At 37.4% G+C, this 23,659-nt stretch overlaps 1 protein-coding gene across 1 annotated transcript; it reads right to left on the bottom strand.

Annotated features, from left to right (window-relative positions):
- Window positions 1-2,260: 2,260 nt before the first annotated feature.
- On the bottom strand, window positions 2,261-22,539 carry LOC129431215 (histo-blood group ABO system transferase-like). Its single transcript, XM_073857001.1, has 9 exons — window positions 22,419-22,539; window positions 21,860-21,949; window positions 17,987-18,022; window positions 14,367-14,402; window positions 14,198-14,230; window positions 10,329-10,379; window positions 9,928-9,960; window positions 9,718-9,852; window positions 2,261-4,062 (listed from the first exon to the last, which is right to left on the bottom strand). Exons 2-9 carry the CDS (start codon window positions 21,907-21,909, stop codon window positions 3,372-3,374), a joined length of 1,065 nt encoding a protein of 354 aa, XP_073713102.1. The 5' UTR covers window positions 21,910-21,949; window positions 22,419-22,539; the 3' UTR covers window positions 2,261-3,371.
- Between the last annotated feature and the right edge of the window lie 1,120 nt (window positions 22,540-23,659).

Raw genomic sequence — 23,659 nt, 5'->3', positions numbered from 1 at the left:
TTATAAAAAAGAACAAAGTTGCACATTAAGTAAGGTCTAAAATCATTAGGAACAGAAATCAAATGAATAATAACACTGCATTTATTGTATTTATTAAATGTAATTATTATTTTTCTCTTTGTCTTGGGTTGTTTGATTAACACTAATGACACAGACTTAAGTAAGTTAAATAAGCTTACTGTCTCTTTAAGACCAAATATGCACAGACTGCATATCTTTCCCTATGTGCACTACTGAATCTCCTTAAATGAGCGCACACACACAGACAGGAGGTGAATTACAAACGGCACAGCATAACAGTCGTCCCACATAAAAACGTTACGTTGTTTTTCATTGGTCTATTAGCCAACTGTATTTTAATACACTACAGTATGAGAGAGAGTAGCGCAACTCTCTGAAGTTTACACATCAAGAGTTCTGATCTTTGATGGTTGATACGTCTGACTCGAGCTGGACCGAACACATTCAACCGCACATGCATTTGTGCGTAAAGTAAACTGCTCACTTTAGTGCCTTTTTGCAGTTAAACTGTTTAAAATCACTTGAATGTTAACATTTGCAAACCTTTGAAACACTTACAAATTATAAACTTTACCTATTTAAATTTGCGTATTAATCCACGGATCAACTGCAATCCGTTACACCACTACAATTAACAATAAAGTGGGCCGTGTTAGGTATCTTAATCCTAATGCATTTCTATAATGACCAAGTAGTTGTCTTGTTAATAAAAATAAACTTGTTAAACTAATAGAGAAATATATTTTCGTGATCATTGGCTAAGTGTAAACATATGCTTAAGAACATGAGCAGAGAGCACACTGCAGTGCACATGATCCACTAATATTTGTCCTTTATTTTTTATTAGTCTAAACTAAACACCTATCTCTTTAACAAAGCATTCACTTAAATTCAGCTCCTAAACATTGCTGTGCTATTTTGTCCTATTTTGCTTTTTAATCATAGTGCTTCTGCGAATCCAGTGTCGACCTATGGCTTGTTTGCTTAATGTGTTTTACCCACGTTAGTGGAACTTCAACCACGCATTCGTAATATCGGATTTGAGGGAAGGAACTCCACAATATACTGCAGTCTTCAATTACATGTTTGTTGTTTCAATGCTATTCATTTTGTGTGCACCAATGGGCAGAGCTACCGAAGTAGGCGTTAAGTGAAAGGGGTGTTTAACCCTTGTGTGGTGTTCGTATTTTTGTTACTTAGACGATGTTTGTGGGTCTGGTGGACCCAGAGCATAATTAGTATCTTAAACCAATGCATTCATACAAATTTATGTAATATTGTTTACAGATGTTTACTTTAGGCTTATTGCAAGTAATATAGACGGAATTTATGGTTAATATTTGTCATTTACCACTGGTAGAGGACCATTTATAAACTAAAGTGCCATTCGTTTTTTGTGGTAATATGAAACAAAAGAAGAAAATTCTATTCTGAACCAGATATTGGGGGAAAATCATGTTTATCTTAAATAAGTATAAATGAAACAAAGGTTTTCATCACTGTTGATTTTTAATTATTTGAACTTTTTGAAATTGTACACCTTTGGGTCCGTCTACACAGCACAGGCCCCAACTGAACAGATGTCGTATCATAAGACATCATCCACACTGAACACATAACCTGTTCATGCCAGTCAACACAACACATAAAAAGGAAATTTATACTGTGTATTTGTGTTGCGTATGCATTTCTTGCATTTTATACACATATATTGTGTCCCTCTTATGTCCACACACATTGCAGTACAATGTGTTGCTATTGGCCACAATTTAGAATGATGAAAAAAATACATGGATAACATTTTACTTTCTCTATTATTCACTCTCTCACACACACTCATGCACACACAAATCTTTGTGGCACATTTGGTCCCCCACAACGTGATAAATAGCACGTACACACACCATAGGTTTTGTGGTAAACCCATGGTTTTACAAATGGTAATCAATATACCAAATAACCATGATTTTACTACAAAAAATAATTTTTTGTAAGGGAGATAATCGTAAAATGTAGAATGGTTCCTGTTGGACAGAAGGTAAAGTGTTTGGGACAGTAGTACAGACAAATGTTCATGCATGATATATAACATGTTGTATCCTTGCGGTATAACAGCAAGAGCAGAAGGACAAAACTCTGACATGCATCCATCATATATGTACATACATATATACAAACCCACTCATGCACTCACAGGAGTCCCAGATTGGAGAAAAACAGAGTGAAGTTATATATTGCCCCACAGACCCGAACACCACACAAGGGTTAAATATTGACTACTGCGTCAAAACTTGCCACATTCCAGAACATGGCGTTTTTTGGGCTTGGTGTCAATAGCAGTTGATATTTCAGTAACAAGGATGTGAAACTTACAGGTTTTTCGTTCAAGTACGATGACCTCATATATAACAAAAGCTCAAGTTAAAACTGATTCCTTAATCCACCGCTCCTTTAAAGCATACACTTCTGAATAAATGAACAAGACATCCCAAAGAAGTAATCAGTTTTAATATTTCAAAATGCATTATTAAATAATTAATTACAATAACTAGCTAATAACTACCAAAATTAAACATCACTGTATTAAAACCATGGTTACCACAAAAGTAAAACCATGGTTTTGCTGATAGTAATCAATACACCAAAAACCATGGTTACTACATGTTTACCACAATAAAACCATGGTTAATTTTTGTAAGGGTAAAAGTAGAACAAAAATAAAAACAGCTTGCATTGACATAACATATATTAATGCCATTGTTTTGTCTCAAGAGGCACACCAGTAATATATTTTGTAAGGTAAGTTTGTAAAAACAACTGAAATGCCTTAAATAACTATGACCTAGTTCTGGCTTAATCTAAACCCTGCCTGGGAAACCATCCATTCATGTTTTATACATGCGTATGTCTTTATATTTGACTTGTGTCAAATATAAAGACATACGCATGTGCAGCATAAAATTAAGCACATGTTTAGCTGTTAGCTTAGCTCAAACAATCTTTTGCTGTAATGTGGATGTTTTTTTTACCAGGCACATTTGAAGGACTTTGGATTATGACTATATACACCGGTGGACTCTTTCACATTTGGACTTTTAACACACCTGGACTTTAAGAGTGTTTTGTTATTAAAGTATTATATGCTTTTAAAAGTTTTTATGTGTCTAATAGGAATATTGTTAACACACTTATATTTATTTCACTTGTTGGTCTCATCTTTTAACACCGTTTTAACCTCTCAGAGTAAAAATGTGATCCATTTTAACTTTTGTAACTCAGCCAATTGTTACAACCTTTTGACACCTCTGGGGCCTGTCAGTGCAGGTAAATACTGCAATTGTTAACTGTCGCTATAAGTTTGGCCGAACCTCAGCAACATCTTTTGCTACACTACAGAAGCGAATTGTTTTTATGGTGTCCGAATAGGCATTAATATCTCGCCACAGATACTCAGGTGAGAGCGCCTTAGTGGGTTTATTGTATAGAAAATACTTGTTTAAGTGAGACTCATCGTGCCATACCGCCTCAATGGATTTAGCAGCATCAATTTTCTGCTGCTCACTGCAGGTTTTGGTGAGCTTATGCACTTCCTGCACTGAGCCACCAAACGCACCACCAGCGTAATAATAATCACCTTCTTCAACTGGAATAAATGCTTGCGACTCTGGTCTACGTTCATAGGTAAATTGATCCCGTCGAAAGTCATATAGCCAAGGATGAATCAATCCTACAAGACTGCCTAAAGCCTCCACACTCCAGCGGGCATAAAACCTTGTATCCACATCAAGGCAGAAAATGTAGTCAACCTCATTAACCAGTTCACTCTCAGTTAGTTTTGCAATCATTTCCATCCTGCCCATAGTGATGTCCTGCCACCTATCCATTGTCGGGACTGTCTGCACTTTCAGCTGACGTTCTTCACCGAACTTTACATCAGGAATTGCTTCTGGTTGGTCTGTAAACACGTAATAATGTACTGGAAATCCAACAAAATAATGCTGCTCAGCTGACTCCAGAAAATCTTTGAGAAAACGTATATATCTGAAAAAGAAAGAGTTAGATTTGATAGTACATGTGTCTGTTTATCAGTTTTTTAAAAACATAAAACAATTCTAATTTAGACAGGAATTGGGTCAATAGCAGATACTATGGGGGAAACCTACATTGACCAGAATACTAAAGGATTATTGAATAACACCAGGGCAATTGCACTGGCCAATGATGATCATGGATGATATAGGTGTGGAGCCTGTGACACTTTAATACACTGCTTGGATGGCCCCAGAATCTTTCAACTGAACCATGCAGTTTGTATCAATATGAATTGAGTGGCAGCACTGCCCATGTTAAGCATAACAAACAGTAAATAAAAAATGCTTCTCAAGCTTCAAGGCTCTAAACTTACAAAAAGAACCTGTACAGCCAGGATAAAACATTCTGCTTAATGTGTTTTGTGAAGACCAGCCAACTGTCACCAACATCATCTCACAACATTGAACATTTTTAAGCATAAAGTGAAAGAATCCCATTAACCAGCAGTGATGGGAATAACAGCATAAGTTACTGTTTCCCCCGTTATAACGCCATTACGGTTACTGACATTAAAATGATGCGCGTTACTATATTTGATCTCACTGAAGCGATTTTCACCCGAATAGGCTCTCTCTCTCTCAGTGTGTTAGGGGTGGGACAACCACATAGCTGATGATGATTGGCTTAATTTTCAACGTTAGCCAACCAGAGGCAGAGTTCATACACAAGCACATGCACAGTCAGTCCAAGCAGTTAAAACATTCTGAGCAGTGTTGCTAAGTTTGTCGCTGGATTTACCAATTTTCTAGACCCCTTTAGCAACTTTATTTGGTCACACTTTATTTTACGGTTTCACTGTTACAGTGTTATTATACATTTAAGTACTAAGTAATAATCATTAATAACATGTACTTACTATAGGGTTGGGGTTAGTATTAGGGTTTGGTTTAGGGTTAGTTGTATGTAATTATGCATAATTAACTGTTATTACATTAATAATTACATGTATCATGTGTAACAAAGACACCGTAAAATAAAGTGTTACCCTTTATTTTTTTTAAAAGCAACTAGGACAAATCTAGCAATCTTTTTTGCCGTGGTTGGAGACTTTTGGAGACTGAGTGAAAGCATGCGCAGTGTTGTATAAAGTACTAGAAAGCAATACTTGAGTAAAAGTACAAGTATTGTACTAGAAAAAGACTTTGGTAGAAGTGAAAGTTGTCTTTTAAAATATTACTCAAGTAAAAGTCTTAAAGAACTTTGATTGTGAACTTTATTGTGGCTTTCTTATAGTAAAGCATATTCAGGGTTCCCATTATCTTCTTAATCTCAATCATCAAATAAAAATCTGTTTTTCCAGGACTTTTCAGGCACAATTCTCTTAAATTCAAAGAGCAAACAGCATATTTTTAGAGCTGACATCAAATAAAAAAAGCAGAAATTTCACTTTTGTATGAACTTCAGGTAAAAATGAAAAATAAATAATAACTTATTTCTTTCAAAACATGAGCATATTTTTGAAAAAAGTGGAGTATCCCTTTAAGTTAGCTGCTCTACTAAGAAAAAAAGCCAACTCTATGACGTCAAAGTAGAATTAAAGCACCTCCCATAGCCAAATACAACCACCACTTTTGTAGCCCCGCCCACAGCTTCGCATAACACACGTGTGTCTCAACAAGTAAACATGTCTTTAAAGATTGACAAATGTAACCAAAATGACTTTTAAATATTTTTTTCTGAGAGACTTTTATTTTGACGCGGTGATCTGTTATGATAGACAAACCATGGAAACGCATTTTCGGTTGTGGAAGAACCGCGTGGGAACAACACAGAAGCTAAATACTTTAATTCGGAGGCTTGGAACATAACATTAGGATCAATGCATGGATAAAGTTTGCTTTTGAAGAAGTTCCAGCTCGTGTTGGGAGTGTTTGTTAACTTTGTGCACACGGATTCATTTGTAAAGAAGTCGATGCTGGATTTGCAGAGAGACACTGATTAAAAGCACCACTTATATTGGATCTGACAACAATGACACAGCAGTATAATACACAGTAAGACATTTTACTTTATTTAAGTTACTGCATTTCATTATTGCTTTGTTAGAAGAGATATGTCCTTGTATGCTTGATATGTCTTGTTGTAACATCCGTGTCTAAACACGTTTGTTTGACTGTTTTAATTTACTAAAAACATTAATCGATTAATAAAGGTGCAACACTTAACAATACGACTGTAATTTAAAGGTAGAAATATACAAAGGTAGTGATAAGGAAGGATTTATCAGCCGCAGTTTAGATTCTGATGCCTACTGTGTTGTATACGGTAATTTAGGCGACTTCCGTTTGAAAGGTCAAACACTCAACAAAGCTTATCTTTATCATATAACTGTGGTTTGTAACATTACGTGAATGTAAAAGCAACCTCACAAGCACATTAGAAATATACAAAGTTATTGATAAGGATTCATCAGCCGCAGTTTAGATTCTGATGCGCGCTTACTGTGTTGTTTACGGTAATTTAGTCACGTCGAGTTTTGTTTCTACTTTAATATACGTATTGTCATTTATGTGTATCATCTTTAGCACCCAGAATCTTTTGTGGCTCAAACATATTTGTGTTCGGCTGCTATTTTTATCACATTAATGTTTTTAAAACATTTCCCCACGTGTAATGACAGGGTAATGAAACTATCCAATCATAGCAGTGGGCGTTTACGTCCAGGTCTTTAATGCAGCCCGCCCCTTCAAACGAACCATTTCCCCAGAGAGCCACTAATCCATGTTACAAAATAGCCTATTACTTATTGCTTTTGATGTTTTTAAATGTAAAAACCATGCGAAAATCATAAATAGACATCAGACAACAGTATAAAACAATAAAATCAACAAATTCACGGCCCCTTTTACATAAAAGGAAATCTCAAGTTTGACAAAACGTATGATGCTTTTGAAGACGTGAATACAGTCCTTAACACTTTCTTTCTAAACTGCCACTGATTAACATAGCAGTTTTTAAAACATATTTCTCAATCTAACATTAGCCTACCGGAGGAAATATTTGTACGGCAGTTATGCTATAATGTTACCATTAACAGTTAAGCGTGTTTCAGTTGAGAGTTCTCTGTGAATTAAACAAATCCATGGGAAATCAGCAGTGTAACGTTAACGTTGAAGTTTATTAAACATGTGCGCCTGGCCATCACATTAGACAGATAATTATCTAATACGGCTTATGATAACTAATGTTGAATCACATTGACATTGTGGCTTTACTTAATAACTATTATTTTAACGTACCTTGATGTGATTCTTCAGGTTGGACGGGGAGATTTTAAATGACAAAATGTAAGTGGTTTTCGGTACGCACAAGAGGCACTTTATTTGGTAATCGGGAATCTTTAATTCCAATGTACAAAAACATTTCTTACAAATACGGCCACGGGTGTATAACGTTAGCTTTCTCACCCTGTTCATCGTCGGGGTGGTCAATTACGATAACGGGAGGTCCTCCAGTAGGTGCTTTCATTGCAGTTACAGTTGTGCTTCCTCATCCTTTGGCAACACTACGCTAATAGGGTGTACTTGAAATAGAGTGTGCGGAGCATGCGTAATGCAATCTAGAAGCACTGATTCGCCAAAACCTCCCTTATTGAGGTCGCACACATTTCTTCTGATTTTATTTTGTAGTAACGAGTAACGAATATGCTTAGTGGAAATATATCGGAGTAAAAGTATACATTTTATCTAGAAAATGTAGTGGAGTAAAAGTGAAAGTTGACATAAATTTAAATAGCGAAGTAAAGTACAGATACGTGTAATTTCTACTTAAGTACAGTAACGAAGTATTTTTACTTCGTTACATTACAACACTGAGCATGCGTCATTCTTTCTTCTCAACGAGCAGCGGGTGCTGCTGCTATTGTTAGCCCCATCCAAGGCACTCACAGGCAGCCCGGTCCTCGTGCTGCAGTCCGTCTGACCACACACACCCTTAACGACAGAGTGATGGCAAGTACTACGAGCTCAAAGGTAGCGGTCGCAAACACAAAGTATAATAAGCACTACTTTTCTATCGTTGAGATGAAAGGCAGGAATGTTTATGTAACGTGCAACTTACACATTATGTAATGCCCATGAAGAAAGAGTTCCTCCAGGTATGTGGCAAGTCTGATCTAATAAAGCACCTAATATCATCACATGTTGCTACAAAATTAGTGCTTTTTCTTTAGTATGCATCTAATTCATTTAACAGATTTAATCATTGGGGCATCCAAGTTATTTGAAATATTTGAACTTTTTTTAAGCAACCCAATAGTTACTTTCCCTGGTAATTAGTTACTTTGATGTGACGCAGTTACTAACCCATTTACTATTTGTGAGAAGTAACTATAACTAATTACTTATGAATAACGTCATAAGTAACGTTCCCAACACTGTTCACCAGTAAGTGTGCATTAAAATGTCCAGTATTAGCAGTGCCCACAAATCAACCATACATGCAGACTACAAAAATAACAAGACTCTCACCCCACATTGTGCTTGCATAGAGACCCCAGTCAGCAAATTTCCTTTGGCAAAGACCCGGCCCAAATAAACAGCTTGCCTGTGGCCCACTTAAGAAAGTGTTCCCCGGCCCATATCTGGCCCACTTCTTTTTATTCACATCAGAACCAAATCTAAACCAGAGGTGTGGGGTCCGTGTGCCGGGAGTGAAAGTCCTCTCCATTGTTTTGTTCCGATCGCCTGGATTTGCTAATTAGCACAGTTTTTCAGCAGGAGGTGACCTCCTGACTCGTTGGTTTTTTTAAGCCCTCAACGAAGCCTTCAAGGCAGCACTGCCTGGAAGGCACTCCCCGTCCCCCGAGTGTTTCAGCCAATCACAGCACTGGTGCTAGATATTGAGCCTTCCGCCAGCTTCTGGCAGTTTGAGCTCACCGTTGGTCAGGTGAGTAGCGCAGATATGGTAAGATAGGAATGTGACAGTATTTGAATTCAGCTCGAAATGTTTCGAGCGTTTAAGGGACATGTTACCGCGTTTGTCAGAGTGCACCCCAGTCAAGACAAAAAAAAAGGTCAGTGGACAACCAGGTTGAAGGCAAGGTTTATAGACCTGTGGTTTGACTAGTGGCTCTACTCCCAATCCCAGAAGAGGACAAGGAGGAGCTTTACATCAATAATGCACATACTTTCTCATGATTCAAATTGAATGTGTAATTTGGGGGCGGCTGTACTGTATAAACAGCTTGCATGTATGGCCCCTTTAAGACTGTGTGCATCCTGGGAAGATGCAGGAGAATGCGAGGAAAGCTGTTAAGAAGCGTTGCAAGCAGTTATAACAGGAAAAAGTGTACCCTATCCAACAGTCCTTAAGCCAAGTTAGATTTTCAATCTAGTAATAAGGCTTCAGTATTCAGTATTTTCCCATTATGTCAGCACAACCAGGTTAGCGTTTAGGTGAATTGACATTCAAATTAAGGCTTTTAAAGATATACAAAGAAATTCTTACATTGTTTTTTCTCAATTACAATTATTTCAGATTATTTTCCAGAATGATGCATCAATGACAAATAAAAGTTGAATTATTTTTACCAGTAAAAAAATACTAGCAACAAAGGGAATAATAAATAAATACAGTAAAATATTAGTAGTATGTGTAACTCACTTTCCCAAAGCAAAAACAGTGGTGGCTATGGTGATGTTCTGTTGTTTGTAGATAGAGTCAATCAGTGTAGGATCAAAGGTTCCCTCCCAAACAATTGGCGCCAACCATGGTGTCACATAAACGACATCTGCTCGACTGTTTTAAACACAGAAACAACACTGTTTAACCTGATGCTAAATTGAACGTGTACTGCTTCAATTTAACACTTACCCATTCAGGACACTGGGCTGTTTGTACAACAACCTGTACAAAAATTAAACAGAATAGGTCACTTTTTGGTTCATGGACTTAGATGCTAATATATTTAAAGGCAGAGTGCACAATGTTTGAAAGCCAATGTTGATATTTGAAATCACCTAAACAAACACGCCCCTACCCCAATAGAATCTGGACCTTCTTTTAAACGACCCGCCCCACACATACGCAAACCCGGCAAGGATGTCGGTTAGTAGACACGCCCCTTACTGCTAATTGGCTATAATTGTGTTTTGGTAGTCGGCCGTCTCCTTTCCAAAACGTTTTTCAAACATTGTGCACTCCACCTTTAAACAACACACAAAGTTATTATCATACTAATATAAAAATGTGTATGTGTGTGTACTTGTACACACCCAGGTAATGAATGAAATCCCAAGTCTTTTTGCTGCTCCTCTGTCTTGATGATAAAATAATCTTTATTACATGTATTTTGATTATGTGGCATCTAGGTATGTTTTGCTGTTTCTATAAGCAGTGGGGGCCAGTGACTTTTCTTCTGAGGTGCGCATATTCAAACTATATGTTCGGAATGTCATGTGTGTTGCTCGACATGTCAAAATATGTATTTGGTGCTTCATGGGACCATTTTGGTTATGTATGTAACCTCTGTTCGCTCTCTCAGACATTGATGATGTGACACTATTCCTGCAAGTAAGCTTACAATGGGCCTGTATGGGCATAGCCTAAGATTGGGACAATATATACAACCAGCAGTGTTCATTTAACTCTGGGGATTTTTCTGTGTGAGGGCTTCCTGGGGGCCAAGTGAGGGCTGCCCGTGCAGGGCCAGCGCTATAGGGCCAACGTTTTGCCAATGAGCAAACCTGCGCGGGGCCCTTAGACTAGCCCTAAGTGGGCCCATAAAGGGCCATCGCAGGCCTGCTTGCAGGGTAGGGGCTCAACCTTGGGAGACCAATCACTTAAATGCTACATGAAAAAAGCCAATAAATGAACAATAAACATTGGCGAATTAAATTTGCATTTCATGACTCTGCCCGAGCATGTATGGTCATTAATTCAGATTTAGTGCTGAGAAGCCAAAATAGGATTGGCCGTTCAGTGGTCAGTCAGTGATGTGGCAGGAGGGACACAATGTCTCGTTCCCTCCCTCAGGGAATGGAGGTTACATACATAACCAATACGTTTCCCTTCTGTCACTCACTCCACTTTGTGTCAATGATGTGACACTAGGGGACCCTATGAAAAATGCCACAGAAACTGACTGCATTAGAAACCTTTGGCCAGGCGAAACCCCTAAGCAGAGCTTATGGGGGAGCCTGCTAAGGTTAGTAACCTTTCAGCGCAAAAGAAAAGTCAATCGTACCATAGGGACAGGAAGGAGACACCTACGAAAGCATAGTAAAAATACTAGCCAAGCACTGGGAAGCCTCTAAGAGGGAGGGAGGTGTTTTTGGAAAGTGTAAATTAAAGAGGGAAAAATATAGAGAGCAGCAAGCTGTGAAAAGGGGCTCAACTGGCCTCAAGGGAAAGTGCGACAGCCCCACTGGGGAAGACCCAAGGTTTACCTGAGGTACACCGTAGAGGAATAGAAGGCAAGCAACCCAAAGGGTGGCGACCTTAGAACAAAGGCTCAAAGCTGGCTAGCAGAAGGTAACTGTTCAATTAAACCTTGAGATTGGCTTCTCTGCAAGCCAAATTCCAAAGAATAATAAAAAAGCTGTTCACATAAAAAAGGGGGATCCCAATTTGGAAAAATGTGCCCTAAATAAAGGAAGGGCACAACCCAGGCCCACTGCCATCAACCAGGTTGGGTGTGTGGAGCTGACACCTCCTGGGATGAAACTGTCTGAACCTAAGCTTATAGAACCTTGCAAAGGTGTTAGGAGTGGCCCAGTCTGCAGCCCGGCAGATATCTGCCCCCCTCCACAGGACAGGGCAAATTCTGGGACTGTTATGCCAAAGAAATGGCATTAACGATCCTCTGCTTGGAGACAGCCTTCTCCTTCTGTTGACCTCCAAGCAAACAGAGAGCTGATACAAAGATCTGAAGCTCTGAGTTCGGTCCAGGTAAGTGCAGAGGGCACATACTGGATACAAAAAGGACAAGGCTGGATCACTAACATCTGATAGGGCCTGGATGTTCACTGGTACCTGGTCTCAAAAGAAAGTGGTAGGAACTTTAAGCCATAACCGAGCCAGGGTCTCAGGATGACGTGAGAGAAGGCTGACCTGAACTTGAGGCTTCTGCTGGCGACAGAGAAAGCTTGCAGGTCTACAACCCTCTTGATAGAAGTGAGAACGATCAGGAGGGTCATCTTTTAAAAGCGGCCCCTAAGCTTGATGGATACCAAAGGCTCAAAGTGAGGCTTCTAAAGTCCAGAAAGGACGGCAGAAAGGTCCAATAGGGAAAGAGGCTAGACCTTGGATGGTTAAGCCTCCTAGCACCTCTGAGGAACCTGACAACCAGGTCATGCTTCCCTGCCAATTTCCCATTGAGTAATACGTGGTGTGCTTCAATATCTGCCACATAAACCTTCAGGGTCGAGGGGGACAAATGTTTGTCCAACCTTTCCTGAAGAAAGATAAGCACAGATGACACTGGACATCTCTGCGGGTCTTTGCCATGGGAGGAGCACCAGTCCACGAATATTTGAGACCATAGAGCTGGCAAGAAGAGGGGCTCTAGCCTCGTGATGGTATGTATCACAGCTGGTGAAAGGCCAGTTAGGTCTTTTGTGTCACTTCCAGGGGCCAGATGTGGATGTTTTAGAGGTCTGGCTGAGGATGCCAAATCGTGCCCTGCCCCTGAGAAAGGTCCTTACTCAGGGAAATCCACTAGGGAGGAGAGGACGTGAGGAGTACTAGTTCTAAGAACCAAGTCTGGTTGGGCCAATAAGTCGTGAGCAGTAGGACTTGCTCCTCATACTCTTTGACTTTGTACAGAATGGGGAATAAGGCTCACTGGGGGAAGGCGCACTTCAACAGTCCCCGAGGAAGCTGTGCGCTAAGGCATCCCTGCACAGTGTAGCCTGCAGTGACAGCGCATCTACCACACAGTTGAGGTTGCTGGGGACCATGAGTGGCACACAGAGAATTGAGTCTCGACTGACTCCACAAGAGGAGGTGGCGGACAAGCTGTGACATCCAGTGAAAGCACAAACCGCCTTGGCGTTTGATATACACTACTGCCACTGTTCTGTAGGAACAAACTAGCACATGCTTATCCTGAATTAGAGGATGAACCCTCCTCAGGGCAAGCAAAACTGCCAACAGCTTGAGGCAATTGATATGCCAATGCAGGCGGGCAAACCACAGCTGCATGCCTGTTGCACACAGCGGCCTAGCCCGCTCTCGAGGCATTCGATGCGTCTGGAGACCTGTCCTAGGGGTACACCGGCCTGCAGGAAATGAGGGTCTGACCGTGGGTTGAAGAAATGGCCACACGCTGGAAAGATAGAAACCTGATGCATGCTGCGGCACCATGCCCACCAAGGAACTCGGTCATACAGTCACTGCTAAAGTGGTATCATATGTATCAACCCGAGCAGTGTAACCCCCGATGCTGAAGCCATATTTCCTAGGAGCCTCTGAAAGAGCTTCAGTGAGGCTGACAGTCTGCCCCTGAGAACATTGAGGGAGTTTAGAACAGACCGAGAATGCTCCTCCGTAAGATGTGCTGTCACTGAGACAGAGTCCAATTCCATGTCCATGAAAAAGATGTTTGCACCAGGGAGAGCTTGCTTGTTTTCCCAGTTGACCCCGAAGCCCCAATGAATCAGAGTGATTGGTCTCCCAAAGTTGAACCCCTAGTGTCACATCATTAACCCCATGTTGAGTGAGTGACAGAAGGGGAACCTATGTGTATTATGCTTCATGTCAAAATATTGCCTGCTGCACACCCATCAAAACCAACACCCAAGACACACATGACGGGCTACAAAAAAAAATTCATTGGCCGCCACTGTATATAAGCATGTGAATACTGACAACAATACATGTAAGAAGCAACAACTTATATTGTGGTTACTTCACAAGCACTAGTCCATAGGAGAAGGCATGCATTTCTATTGTAAAATTACAGTTAAAAATCATGTAGTGTTGTTAGCACATTCATGAGATTGCATATGTGTCCACCTACAGTAGATATTTAGGATCAGAGAAATATTTGAGATGCTATGTGTAAATCTTTTACAATTGACATCTATGTGTGTGCATGAGGTTGTTTTAATGCACATGTGTATGCATGAGCACTCACTTGATGCCATCTGTTTGTGGAGTTTGGCACCTGAAATCACTTCAATTAAACACATTTAATTTAATTCAGGAAATGACTTCTAAACAGACACACACTCTCTTTTCGTCTTCACCAGAGTTACATTTCATACTTGGTAATATTTATATATGTGTGTACATAGTTGTTTGAAACTCACCTTAGCCAGTTGGTGGTGTAGCCCAAAGAAAAGAGCCTGTGACAGAAGACAGAATACTCTAATAAGTTTTCTTTATATACATGTATACTGTAACTACAGATTAAGGACTGTATATATTGCACAAATTTAGGATTTCAGACTCCGAAAACATTTTAAAAGAACACAAAGAATTGCTTTCTCAGCTATCCGTAGTTGCAACTCTTGCATCATCAGAACAGGGTGTTCAACGCGCCACCATTTCTGTTTAAAAAACGTTGTGCAATGTTTTGTCTGAACTTAACGCAGCCCTAAATGTATACCTTGTAGTGCACTCATGGCCGTAGCCAACTATGAGGCCGGTAAAATTTTCATATGAATAAATAACATTTTTCTCTAAATTACTAATTAGTAATTTAAAATGCCTCACATTGGAAGTTATAATGAAGTTTGGACAGTTTACTGGAATTGATAATATTCCTGTCAAATATTTTAAGGATTCAGCAAAGGTAACAGCACCCCTTATAGCATACATAATAAATTTGTCTATTGAACAAGGGGAAGTCCCTTTAGATTTTAAAAGTGCAAGAGTAGTTCCCTTACATAAAAAGAGTTGTAAATCTGACATGACATTATAGGCCTGTTTCTATTTTTTGTGTGGCATCTAAGATTATGGAAGAGGTTATATATAATCAAATTGAAAATTTTATTATTAAAAATAGTATTTTTTTATGATCTACAATCAGGGTTCAGACCCTTACACTCCACTAAAACTTGTATAATACATCTGACTGACAGCATAAGTAAAGCAGTAGATAGAGGAGACTTCTGTATGAAGGTTATGCTGGACCTGCAGAAGGCTTTTGATACCATAGATCATGACATTTTAATGCACAAGTTAAAGGCGATTGGATTTGATAACAATTCTCTTAAGTGGGTTCAATCTTATTTAAAAGATAGGAAGCAACAAGTTGATATTAGAGGAACATTATCTGATCCTTCATTGATTAATTGTGGTGTGCCTCAGGGGAGCCTATTAGGACCTCTGTTTTTCCTTTTATATATAAATGATTTAAAGGTAGCGTGTCCTAAGGAACTCTTTCTTTATGCCGATGATGTAGCAATTGTGGTCGCCCATCGGGATAAAGAGATGGTGGAGAAAACAATGTCTTTACAGTTGCAAGAGATTTCAAAATGGTTTTTAGAAAATAAGTTATTTTTGCACTTAGGTAAAACGGAAGCTATTCTTTTTGCTTCGAAAATGAAATTAAATAAACAGGGTGGTTTTGTAGTCAAAAGTAACGATATGATTTTGGAGTCAAAAAGTGTAGTACAATATTTGGGCTGTTTTATTGACAATAAACTAACAGGTGATTATATGGCTAGGAAAATGATTGCAAAGATTTGTGGGAAGGTAAAGTTTTTAGCTATGCAAGCTAACTTACTGGACACTTATTCTTTAAGATTATTGGCAAATGCTTTGGTACAACCTCATTTTGATTATGCCTCATCATTTTGGTACAGTAGTTGTTCACAGAGATGGAAAAATAAATTACAAAAGTCTCAAAACAAATTAGTCAGAACAATTCTAAAAATGCACCCACGTACACACTTACATAATGATTGTTTTAAAGAGTTGGGTTTTTTGACTGTCGAAAAAAGAGTGATATTTTTAAAATTGGGTATGTTGCGTAAAATCTTAAACAATATGGTTCCAAAATATTTAGTGAATTATTATAATATGGTGAGAACCCAACATCTATACAATACTAGGGGCAGGGATTTTAACATATATCCTTGCGGATTTAAAAGTTTAGCAGGGAATAAATGGCATGGAATAAATTGTCTACATCCATAAAGAACATAACAGAGCTGAAGCATTTCAAAAGGGTATTAAAAAAAAGTGGTTGATGGAAGATAATGTATGACAGGTGTGTTAATGTTTGCAGTGTTATTGTATATGATGTAAAATGGAATTAGGAGCAAAGTTTGTAATCTCTGTTATCTGTGGGGTTTTGCATTATTTGTGCTTGTAGCCTGTATGCTTTGATTTACAGCGAGGACCACAATGGAAACAAGCCATATGCTTTTTTGTGTCTATATCCTCTGCAGTTTTTTTAAGTGTATGGGATAATTGGTATTTTATAGATTTTTATGAAATTCTGTCAAATAAATTTCAATTTAATTCAATTCACTGTAAAGCCTAAAATGTTAGCGTAAAATGACAGAGACTGACTCAAACAGCTGTGAGATGCTGGTGGATGTGGGTGCAGCATTTGCAGAGTTGCCAGATCACATTATGGAAAGTCTTTAGACATAGTGTTTAAAAATGTTTAGCAATTAATGTGACATGTTGTGAAATGTATAGAGACAGAGCGCTGTTATGCAAATTTAAAAAACCACGCCCACCGGGGTGAAACAATCCAACCGTTTCCATTGACTTTGTATTGTGTGGGGCTGCCTCCTTGTCATTTCTGGCTTGTAGCAGGAACGGAATAATGCCTAAAAGCTGCTGTGGGACGATATGTACAGCTAACAATCTAGAAGAAGTAAGTTTTTATAAGCTGTCGGGCCGTAAAACCCAGCCTTTAAGGAGAATAAAGTGGATCGCCGCCTACGTTTCCCTCTAGTGGACGCAGTTTTACTAATATGAGTACTATGAAAAGTTGCCTGTTTCAACTTTTGTGTCTTTAAATGCTTGTTTTTTTAGGTCGACAGCTTATTAAAACGTATTTCTGAGTTTTTTTGCTTGTTGGCTGTGCACCTTGTCACACAGCGGCTTTTGGGGATTGTTCTGTTTTTAAGTTTAATCTGTAAATAAGTTTTTATAAGCTGTCGACCCCAAAAAACGAGCGTTTAAAGACACAAAAGTGGAAACAGGCAATTTTTCATAGTACTCATATTAGTAGAACTGCGTCCACTAGGGGGAAACGTAGTCGGTGATCCACTTTTTTCTCCTTAAAGCTGAGTTTCACGGCTCGACAGCTTACAAAAACTTATTTCTGTTTTTTTTTTTGGGTTGTTAGCTGTACATATTGTCACGCAGCAGCTTTATGGCATGTAAGAAACGCTTTGAACCCTAAAAATCTGTAGAAATTAACATGCAAAGGTGTAGAACAATTGGGTTTAAATAAAATATGCCAAATATGTAAACATTGGCCACCAGGAAGGCTATGTTATTTTATTCAGTTTTGGAGTTAGCATTTAACAAAATCATGCTGAAAACATTCATAAGAGCACTAAACAAAGTTCTTGTTTTAGCCAAATATTGCTTATTAAAATTATCAAAGTATGCCTATAAATTAATTATCCACCCTAAGCCAAAAGTAAAGAATTAACAAACTGTGATCTAATAAATGGGGGATAAAATAAGAATGCCCACCCACCCATAACATATAGACAGTGTGTGTATCTAAAGTGTAAAATGACAAAAATGTACTAAAACTACATTTAAATAAGTATTTTATAAAAGTTATAAATGTGTGAATACTGACAACAGTACATGTAAGAAGCAATAACTTCACTTCAATTAAATAAATTTTGAATGTACTTCCCACAGACACACACTCTCTTTCCTCTTCACCAGAGTTACATTCTGTATACTTTGTAGTATTTATATGTGTGCATAGTTGTTTGAAACTCACCTTAGCGAGTTGGAGGTGTATCCCAAATAAAAGAGCCTGTGACAGAAGACAGAACACTTTAAAAAAGTTTTTTTTTATTTACATGTATACTGTATCTACGGGTTAAGGACTGTACACTGTAAAAAAAAAATCTGTAGAAATTACAGTATTACTGTGTATTACTGGCAACTAGCTGCCAGTAACTTACTGTAGATTTTACATTTATGTTATTTACTAGCAATAGTTTGTTCAAAGTTAAATTAACATGAAACATTTTCAGTCTTTATCTTCTACAGTAAGTTACTCACAACCAGCTGCATAATTACAGCAAATTTTTTACAGTGATACGTGAAAGTTACTGTCAGGGATTTATTTCTGAAAGACAAGGTCTGAACTTATTGTTTTTTTTTCATACTAATATCTGGCAACACGGGGTGACCAGCACCTAAACAGTAATCAAATGGCACATCATACAGTATGGCCAGGTTATTGCTGACATGGTAGTCTACTACATTTGATAAGACATGTGTATGTAAGAAACACTTTCAACACTAAAAATCTGTAGAAAATAACATGGATACAAAGGTGTAGAACAATTGGGTTTAAATGAAATATGCCAAATATGTAAACATTGGCCATGAAGAAGGCTATGTTGTTTTATTCAGTTTAGGAGTTAGCATTTAACAAAGTCATGCAAAAAAGGGCTCAACTGGAGTTACATGTGCAAAACTCTAAGTACAGTCTGCACAGCAGCAGTTCATGTGGACCAAACTCTAGTTCATTTTTCATTGGTTAAACACAGTTTTCAAAACTCTACACACTTATCCCATGACTTTAAACACAACCTGCACAACACTGTGGATTTACAGCACTTTGTTCAAATGCTAACACACTGCTGTCAAAACTGTGAACCACACATTCAAAACAGAATTGATTTCAGTCTTGTGCCTTTCAAACACTGCTGATTGCAATTTCATATAAATATAAATTCCAATGTCTATATATATTTCATATATATATATTATTAGAGCCAGGATTAGCTCCTCAATTATTTGTTTGAATTACAGTATGTACTTTTAGTTTCTACCTTTTTTCTCATTACTATAATTACATAAATTACTACAGACTATTGAAGCAAATTTTCATTTACCTTAAAAAATTGTTATGTTCTAAAAATTTCAATAAATCACGTGATAAATAAATAAATAATTATTTGAAGAAAATGTTACTTTGTATGAAGTCACTGAAATTATTCAAACTGTAAAGATAAAAAGTTAGTATTTTCTATTGGTGTTTGTTGCTAGTGTTTTTCCTCTCAGTGTGTTGTGAGTGACAGTGTGTGTTATCTAGTGAGGGTTGTGTATAGTGTTTGGCTGCACTGAGCTGTTTTGAGTCATGTGTTAAGAGTTGTGTTGCTTGAAGTGAGTTTTGCAGGTGATACGAACAGTTTAGCTCAGGTGACTGTTGGTAGTGCAGACTGTAGTTAGAGTTTGCACATGTAGCTCCAGTTGTGCTCACTGTCGTTTAGCAATCGAAATAAACTGTATTAAAATTATTAATATAATGCTATCATAAGCAATTTTGCATGAAAATAAATAAATGGTCCACCCTAAGTAAACAGTAAAGTATTAACAAATTGTGATCTAATAAATAGGGGATAAAATAGCAATGACCACCACCTCAAAACATATACGGATACTGTAGACAGAGTGTGTATCTAAAGTGTAAAATGACAAAAAGGTAAAAATAGCATACAATACAATATCCCAGGTAAAAATAAAGTATACTTGAATATACTAAAACTACATTTAAATAAGTATTTTATAAAAGTTCTGTGCCCGGTTGCATGAAACTCCTTAGTTGAGGGTTTCCCTGAGGGAGAAAAATCCCTGAGGTAAGGGATTTATTTAAGAGCGTTGCAACAAAGGTCTTAACTGTCACCCTTACCTAAGTGTCTATTCTAAGTATTTTACGGTAGTCCCTGCCAAAACACGGCAGCGGAGACGCGGTTGCTATGGTTACAAAATCTCACAGCGGTAACAAATCAACGCACGCAGCTCAACAGACGGCGGATTTGTGTACAATGAAACATCGCAAATAACAGACTGTAAAGTGCCGCGTGTATAAAACCTCAAAGTAATTCAAACTGGAAGCACTTTAGATTGACGGACGATCAAACCGCTATTCTCCTAATAAATACGCATCACTTTTCTCTAGGGATTATTTAGATCGTTAGAAATGCACGTTGGTACTTCATTTTCTTAAATAACCATAAAATCAGCCATCGCGTGTGACGTTAAGGGACCTGTTATAGTCCCTTAAGTTTTTAAGGGAAAATGTGACTTAAGGACTTTGTTGCAACGCATAGCAGAACTTAAGGTAATACTTTAGCATTTAAGGGTAAATACTTATTGACAGCCTTAAGGTTCACTTAAGGGTTTTTCTTGCAACCCATTTTTTATTAAGGGCACCCTTAACCTTATATTTAAGGGATTTCTTAGTTTAAGGACTTTCATGCAACCGGGCACAGCACTACAAATATACTAATAAAACGTATATAGTTCTTAAATAGTACTTTAATGCACCTGAAAAAGACCTTTAACAAAGTTAATATTATGGGTAGAATTAGGTTAAAGGGATAGTTCACCCAAATTTGGAAATGTAGCTCACTGTAAGAACACTTAAAAAAAGAGAATGCCAGGGACTGACAGCCTAAATCCCCATTTGCTTTTTTTCTATAGAAAAGATGCAATAAGAAAGGCATGCTACAATTACAAAACCAGCATACCCATCCAGTTTGCCGCATAGACAGTGTTTTTATAAACACATTTTTTTTGACACATGGGAGAAGGGTGCCTTTTCTGAATGTATGGCATGTTTGCTTCATGAAGTTTATGTTCATATTGAACACACCCTAATCTTTTCAAAGGTCCCATCATCCATTGTTCAGATGTTTGCTTTACTGAAACTTGTTTTGACTTTTGAACTTTAGAAAATCTGTTTGTTTCATTGTAACATAGGGGGAGGGCAAAAACTCACTGGTTTGTCTGTGCGACCGTTTAAACTGCCGAGAACACCTCACCATTATAGCAAAACGTCCAGTGCTAAATCAACACTGCTTAGTGTGTGTGTGTGTGTGTGTGTGTGTGTGTGTGTGTGTGTGTGTGTGTGTGTGTAATCCACACCAGCAGTGTCAATTTTATTTTATGTATTTTTAAAAATGCAAAAATACTCATCTTAAATGTATTTAAAATAAACAAATACATTAAAATTGCTCCAAAAGCATTTCAAATACAAAATAGTAATTAAAATACATAAAAAATATAAAATATTTAGCTGAAATACTACCCATCCCTGCTTATCTACATGCTTATCTTTGAATACTAATCTGGGTGTGGATTATACGCTGAGTGTTGATTGAACCCTTCGGCTTTTGCTGTGCACTTAAAAACACAATTACTCTTTTATTTTTTAAAGCATTAAAAAATTACAATTTGATCAATAAATCACTTTCAATCAATTCATTGTTCAAACTGCAATTTAATCACATATTTGCAAAGTTAAAAAAACATGCTTAGCCCACAAATAAAAGTAATTTGAAGACAATGTTGTGTTGACAGATGTAAGCATTGAACAGACAGAAAGTAGCTTAAGAAGTCTACAATAGACTCAGCTTATGCCTTTACTTAAAACATTTTGTTGTTATTTGATTTATTTTGTTAATGTAGTGGATGCAGTTACTATTGAGAATTTGCTGGGCTCGCCATTGAAAGTCAACTTAAAATCACATTTGTAAATCCCATCCCATTTCATAAACAGCCTTAATGCCAATACATTTAACATCCAAATATTGCACGTATAAATCAGCTATATGTTCAAAAAGTGTTTACATACCCAATCACCAACACGCCAACAAACACAAAATGAAAGAGATTAGGTCGCATGGTAGTTGAAATTTGCGTCTGTTTTCACTTGATGTCTGATCTGGAGAATGATACAGTGTGAAAATATAGATAAGGAGAGTGCTAAAGAGAAATTTTAAAGTCAAATGGAGTCTAAAGCTTTCCTTACTTTGCATTTACATCATACACCATAGTGAGTGACTACAAAGTACCCACGGTTTTGCTACAGCAACCACAGTAAAATTATGGTTTTACAAATGGATAGGTGTCAGCATACAGTAGATTCATTTATCTGTGATTTCATTATTATTTAAAAAAAAATTCAACAAAAGAAATAAACAAAGGTCATTATGGTTTTTCCAACGATATTTGGTCATTTACTTTTAGGTATTTAAACAAATTAAATCTGTCTAAAAAATATCCAATATGTTTGCTTTTTGTTGTCTTTAATTAAATGTCATTAATGTTATCACAAAATGACTACTTTTAGTGTCAGACCTAACTGCTGTCATTTAAATGTTCAGCTTCTGGTTGAAATTTCCTTTACGCACCTGAGATCAGCTACCTGATGTCCAGTCCCTGTGTCTTGCTGGCTCAAACCAAATTTCAATCGGAGTAGTTTTCAGTTAACAGGACCAAAGCAATGTGATTTGACAGGCTTTACGGGTATCAGGCCACTGGTAAGCTTTCTTTGTCAAGTCAGGATTTGTACTGAAACTTATAGGATTGGTCTACGGGCTTGTGTACATACAAGTGTGACATTGTGTTCAACCAATTGTGTTCAACATGAAAAGACCAAGATCAGTATATTATTTTAAAAATAATCATGCTAAAATATAAAAAAAGTATTTAGTGTATTGATAATAGTTTTCACATTATTCATTATATTCACACTGCAATATTGGGTTGCCAGCAATATTCTCTTAATTTACAATTTTACTACCATTAATGTCATAGCTTACCTATTTAATAGTATAGTACTGTAATAATACCCTTTTGGACTCTTTTCTTTTTTTTCCTGAGCTCTGGGGTTCAGGCCAAGATATCAGTTCTTAATTGTGACTCTCTTTCTTCTAAACTTTCTTTCTTTCTCTGTTCTCTATACTATCAGGTAATATCTTAACCGTTTATTGGAAACAATTAATTGTACATGTATTATTTACCATTTCATGCATTTATAGTGTAATCATTTCAATTGTAACTTTAAGTCAGTAATGTTATTAAACCTTTTCATTTGTAAATCTGTTGTTTAGTCTTAATTTAATGTTAATACTTAAATGCTACCTGTATTGCAATAAAATATATTCATACTCAAGCTCATACTCTACAGATCAACATTGTGTCTGAAACCCGTAAATGATTGGAATTTTATTTTTCTTCCGAAACCTGAGATCCCTTACGATGTGTGACCCTTCGTTAAGCCACGCCCAAAAACATGCCACATGCCAATCATGGTTTAGCAACCGTAACGGAGTTCTGTGAAGCTGAAGGGTTGTGCATATGGATTGTGTAAATATGATACCCAATATCCTAATAGTTTGGACTGGTTTGTGGATTTTCCCCCTTCCCGAAACTTAAAACCCAAGAGGACAAATGCTGGAAGTGGATCAAGCAGTGTGTAAGGTCTTATTCACAATTTAATGTTCGCAGGATTAACAAAAACACACCACGTTATGTTTGCTCCAATGTAACGTTAGCTAGCTAACTCAGCATATCATTGTTTGGAAATAATGCATATATTTGAACTTTTAGATTACATACAAAGTCAATGCAAAGGCGCCATCAGACGCGT

The sequence above is a fragment of the Misgurnus anguillicaudatus genome, chromosome 19 (genome assembly GCF_027580225.2).
Source record: "Misgurnus anguillicaudatus chromosome 19, ASM2758022v2, whole genome shotgun sequence".
Lineage (NCBI taxonomy): Eukaryota > Metazoa > Chordata > Actinopteri > Cypriniformes > Cobitidae > Misgurnus > Misgurnus anguillicaudatus.
This window is presented reverse-complemented; position numbering and strand designations above follow the sequence as displayed.

Coding starts and splice junctions, on each gene's coding strand:
- LOC129431215 (XM_073857001.1), bottom strand. CDS start 21,909: ATGCGACCTAATCTCTTTCATTTTGTGTTTGTTGGCGTGTTGGTGATT. Junction 14,403..17,986: donor TACACCTCCAACTCGCTAAG/GTGAGTTTCAAA, acceptor CTTCTGTCACAG/GCTCTTTTCTTTGGGCTACA. Junction 10,380..14,197: donor CAAACTCCACAAACAGATGG/CATCAAGTGAGT, acceptor AGATTATTTTAT/CATCAAGACAGAGGAGCAGC.